Source organism: Malaclemys terrapin, chromosome 17 (assembly GCF_027887155.1).
Source record: "Malaclemys terrapin pileata isolate rMalTer1 chromosome 17, rMalTer1.hap1, whole genome shotgun sequence".
Taxonomy (NCBI): domain Eukaryota; kingdom Metazoa; phylum Chordata; order Testudines; family Emydidae; genus Malaclemys; species Malaclemys terrapin.
In genome coordinates, this window is record NC_071521.1 from 20,900,197 (window position 1) to 20,905,416 (window position 5,220).

The 5,220-nt window shown below is 57.5% G+C and overlaps 1 protein-coding gene across 1 annotated transcript; it reads left to right on the top strand.

Annotated features, from left to right (window-relative positions):
- The first annotated feature begins 2,388 nt into the window (after positions 1–2,388).
- On the top strand, positions 2,389–3,910 carry FUT7 (fucosyltransferase 7). The gene has a single exon (XM_054007760.1). It carries the CDS (start codon positions 2,396–2,398, stop codon positions 3,491–3,493), a length of 1,098 nt encoding a protein of 365 aa, XP_053863735.1. The 5' UTR covers positions 2,389–2,395; the 3' UTR covers positions 3,494–3,910.
- The last annotated feature ends 1,310 nt before the right edge of the window (positions 3,911–5,220 follow it).

The following is a 5,220-nucleotide window of genomic DNA, read 5'->3' on the forward strand; positions in this document are numbered from 1 at the left end:
GCCAGCCGTCTGCCCACCAGCAGTGAGTTGGGGGGGCCAGTGGCTGATGATGGGATGGGTGTGCAAGGCTGGAGGCCGGATAAAGATGCAGTGTGTGGGGCCGGCCACTCCCCTGTGCTGATCTGTCAGTGCAGCCCCCGCTGCAGGCTGGCTCTCGGCCACCAGGGCCCCGTCCCCCGTCCAGATGGCAGTGGCTGGTGCGTGCGGGCAGGTGCCAGGCAAAGGCAGGTTACGTGTCGCCTCTGCTGCCCACCCATTGGTGCTTTACGTGCTCCCCCTATCACTGTCGTCTCCCTGCTTTGCCCCTTCGCCACAACCCCCAGCCCCGCTGCTCCTCCATATCCCTCCAGCTGGGGCGTGTCCCGCTCCCAGGGCAGTGGGGAGAACCGGCCCCTGGTCGGAGCGCTCAGCTCACCGGCAGCCTGGCTGGCAGGTTCCTTCCTTCCCCCGCTGCCTCCGGCTGGCCCGGCATCCTGGGAAAGCCCAATAGTCTCCGGCCTCAGGCGCTGTCCAGGAGGAGCCAAGCCCTGCATGTGCCAAAGCCCCGCACAGCGCGGGCACGAGGAGCCTCTCTGCCCCTCAGCTACGCTCCTGAGTGGTGGGGGGGCAGCGATTTCCAGCCTGTTCATACCCCGAACCTGTAGGCTCCACAGCAGCACCCCACCCCACCCCGGGCAGGGGCTTAGCACCTTCTTCACCTGTCTCTCGCCCCCCCCCACCCCCGCCCTGGGTCCTGCCTCGGGTCCTGCCCCCCAGGGATTGTGGGGCTGCTCCGTCCTCTAGGCACCCTCCCCTGCTGAGCCACCTCTCTGGCTGGGTTCGCTGAGGGTCCTGCAGTCAGGTTCCCTGGGCCCTGGTGTATCCTTCGGGCTTAACCCCTTCCTGCCTGCAGTGTAGCTGGGGGACAGGAAGCGTCCGGTAATGTCTGAGGCCAGCAGCAGCCTGGAGGTGTTAGCTGCCTTTCAACACTGTGTGGGCAGGAAGGGACCAGCTGCTTCCACTTCCAGCCATGGTGCTGAATGCTGCAAAGACACAGGCCAGGGCATTCCTCTCCCTCCCCACCCCCCACGGCTGGAAGCAGCTCCCGGCCCTTCCCTCCCGCACAGTGCCGAAAGGCTGCTGCTGGCCACGTTCTGGTGGGAACCCTGGCAGAAATCTGGGGGGGAGGGCGTGTGACCCTGCATCCCCATCCCCAACCCACACACACGCATGTTGCCTTGGGAAGATGCGGCGCCAGGTACCAGGAGCGGTGGGTCTGTCCTGGGGGCCCAGCCAGGCACGGAGGGTGGAGAGCGCCAAGCAGAGAGGGGAGGGGAGGGTTGGTCGGTCACCCCCCATGTGAGAGAGGTATACAGGAGTGTATGTGTGTCACCTCTTCCCATATGGGGGGGGTGGTAGGGGTGTGTGTCACCTCTCTCCCTGTGAACCCTAAAGCCTTAAAGATAAGAAGGGAAATAAGAATCCCACTACCCAGTATTTCTTTTTACTGGGGGCTCAGGCAACTTGACGTTAATTTGAACGTTTGTACTGCACAGTTCTGACCGATTGCCGTTGAACTCGCTTGAATCCGAGTCATTTTACCGGGTGTCCCGTATTCAGCACAGGGAACTCTGGTCCCCCAGGCGGGTCGATCTCTGCAGACTCTGGAATCGGACCAGCTCGTGTGTTTGCGAGCAGCCAGCTGCTAGGGGCTCTCAAGCCAGGGCTGCTGGGGCAGGGCCCTGAGCTTTGCAGCTGGAAATAAACTGCAGAGGCCCCGCTTCTGCAAAAACACACCTCTCAGGGGTATCACGCTTATAACCACCATAAATAAGTACAAACCTTCCAGCATGTGACCACATCCCCTTCAGGCTGTTCAAACCCTTAAGCAGAATGAAAATAGAGCCAGCGATATACACACTGCAGCTCTCCTACGGCTCCAACTTCTCATCCCGGCTGCTAAATAGCAACCCCTCCCCCCCCGGGCATGGCCCGGCTCTTCCTAAGGGTCCGAGACTGGCTAGTCGCAACTGCACCAGATTCCGCTCCAGCTAGGAAGTGCTTCCCTCATCCAACCCTGCAGCCCTCCCCAAAACCTCAGACAAGGCATCCCCTCTGGAGAGCACTGGGCTGGGACATCCAAGGGGCAGCAAGAGTCCGGTAACCCCAGTCACACAGCTCCGTGACCACGTTCTGTAAAGAGCACGGACCTGAGCTATGCTAGTGAGATCAGCTCTTCTCCTTTCCTTCCACCTGCTAGTTCCCTGCGTCCCCTTCCATTTCCTCCCAACCCACCAAGATGCTCACACACCTGCGCCCTGAAAAGAGGAGGCTGCAGAAAGTGCATTGTTATATGCTGAAGGCTGATTTTTACCATCTTTCTTCTCCATTCCAGGGGCTGGACTCAACTCTGTTCATGAAGCAGAAATTCTGCCAAGAACCCAACCCACCCAGCAGCTCGGCACTGCAGGTTCAACGTAAGCTCCTGCTGAAGATGCAAACTTGCTCCTTGCCTATGCTGAAGGCCTTGGCCAGTGCAATAATATTTGCAGTCATTCTCTGGAACCTGAATTTTTTTGGCTACCAATCTGAGGTCCCTGGCCCAGGCCTGAGGCACAGTGAACCCCTGACAGTCCTGATCTGGCAGTGGCCCTTCCGCCACACCCCGAACCTCAGCACTGACGTTTGCGCAGACCGCTACAAGATCAAGGGCTGCCAGCTGACGGGGGACCGCAGGTTCTTTAACCAGGCAGATGTTGTGGTGTTCCATCACTGGGAGCTGTGGCAGGGCAAGGTAAGACTCCCAACAGAAAGGAGGCCTGGACAAAACTGGGTGTGGGTTACCCTGGAATCCCCCACCAACACTAAGGCACTGAGTGGCTGGAACCGAACCTTCAACTGGGTCATGACATACAGACAAGACTCAGACATCTTCATGCCATATGGGGAGCTTGTGCACCATCCATCAGCCAGTGTGGACATTCCAACCAAAACCGGCTTGGTGTCCTGGGTCATCAGTAACTACCACCGGACTCAGAAGAGAGCGCAGGTCTACAGAGAGCTGTCCAGGCACCTCCAAGTGAACGTGTATGGGAAATCAAACAAGAAGCCACTGTGCCCAGACTGCCTCTTGCCGACCACTTCCAAGTACAAGTTTTACCTGGCCTTCGAGAACTCCATCCACCAGGACTACATCACCGAGAAGCTGTGGAGGAATGCGCTGCTGGCTGGCACCGTGCCGGTGGTGCTGGGGCCCCCCCGAGCCAACTACGAGAAGTTCATCCCTGCAGATTCATTCATCCACATTGAGGACTTCGGCTCCATGAAGGAGCTGGCCAGCTTCTTGAAGACCATGAACTCCAGCCGCTACAGGGCATTCTTCGAGTGGAGGAAGAGGTATGGGGTGAAGCTCTACACAGACTGGCAAGAACGGTTCTGCACCATCTGCGCCAGATACCCCCGCCTGGCCCAGGGGCAAATCTACCCTGACCTGGAGAGCTGGTTCAGTGTTTGAGAAGATGAGGCTGGGCAATGCTGAAGCTTTTCAGAGATGTGTGACTTGTACAGAGAAGCCAGGCTGTCTGCGTTAGTGGAAAAGGACGTCTGCGTGGGCTGGCTCATTTTGAGTCAAGTGGCTGGTGGGGTGACTGAGGGCACCGAGCAGAACCTGGGTCTGGGAGCCAGGTGCTCTGAGTCCCAGCTCTGACACAGACTTGTACTGGGACTCGGCTTCCCCGTCTATAAAAGGCTCGTACGCTTACCTACCTCACAGGGGTGTTGTGAGGACTAACCGGTGCTACGTGAGGAGCGTTGAGTCTGCAGCTCAGCAGGTGGGCGGGTTCTGCACTGGCTAGGACAGGACAGTGAGCCTTTGCCAGGCTGGGAAGTTTGGTATTTCCTAGACAGGGGCTGGCAAATCCTAAGAAATGGCTAGTTGCTCCCCTTAGGAATAAATGGGGCAGAGGAGCGAGGTCGGGGGGGGAGGGGAGGGGACCACTGCTCTGCATTACTGTATTTCAGTGCTAGGGTGGGGCAGATGGGGAGGATAGTGAGATCAATGAACTCTCCCTGGGGTTCAAAACCCCTTCAGGTGCCAGCCAGACCCCGAGCTGCAGCAGGAAGGCTGGTCTCTTCCTTGCACTCTCCTCTCTGGGAGGCGCTTGGATGCCCCCCGGTGACAGGCGCCCATGTAAGAAACTGGGTCGATAGAGGAGGGAGGGGCTCCAATTTGTCTGTCCCTGCTGTGTGGTCTGTTTCCACCCAGCCCCGCAGCCCCTGCCATTCTGGCGGTGGCGAGAGCAGAAGCGCCAGTCCCAAAGAGATTTCCTGTCTTGCTTCTGCTTAGTCAGTCCCGGGTGCACTGCTTGGGGGACGCCGGCTGAGATGGTGTGGTGGGCGCTGGCAAGGCACAACGCTTTCTCAAGAACAATCACAGCCTGTTCAGTGCTGGGACAAGTCATAGGGGGATGGCTGTGGTTTCTCACTCCTGTCTTGTATTCTTCATATCTCTGGCAGGAAGCCGTTGAGTCTGGTTTCGCTCTGATGCGAGACTCCCTGCAGCGGGTACGGCCTGCCCAAGCCCTGAATGCACCCAGGGAAGGAGTCACTCTACGGGAGGTAAGAACAACGAGGAGTCCTTGTGGCACCTTAGAGACTTCATGATGAAGTGGGTTCTAGCCCACGAAAGCTTATGCCCAAAGAAATGTGTTAGTCTCTGAGGTGCCACAAGGACTCCTCGTTGTTTTTGCTGATACAGACTAACACGGTTGCTACTCTGAAACTTTTACGGGAGGTGTCATGCAAAGGACCTGCAAGCAGGAGATACCCCCAGGCAATGAGTAGTGCCCCCCCCCCCCCCCCCGCGGGAGTCAGTGTTGGTTAGTTTAGCACAACAGGAAAATAAGGCTGAGATTTTCAAAGCCGCCTGATTTGAATGCTCAGTTCCCGTTATGTTTCCACATGTCCCCTGCACAGGGCGGATGGTGCTCAGCAAACGAGCAGCTACTCATTTTACCCTCATTCGGCATGTGATACTTTCAATGGAATAAAAAGGCCCAGAGAGGCAAAGGTGTCAACCAGCCCGTCACTGCACAACACTAGACCGTTAAACACAGTTTGGGTTTGAGTACACGGACGCATGGCAACAGACACCACTACAAGCACCTTCTATGAAAGATACCGAAAAAGGAAAACGAGTTAAAGCCTTGGAAACGTAAAGTATTCAGTAAGGTTTTCATTGTA

Excerpts from the sequence above, each read along its gene's own strand:
- FUT7 (XM_054007760.1), top strand. The coding sequence starts at position 2,396 with ATGAAGCAGAAATTCTGCCAAGAACCCAACCCACCCAGCAGCTCGGCA.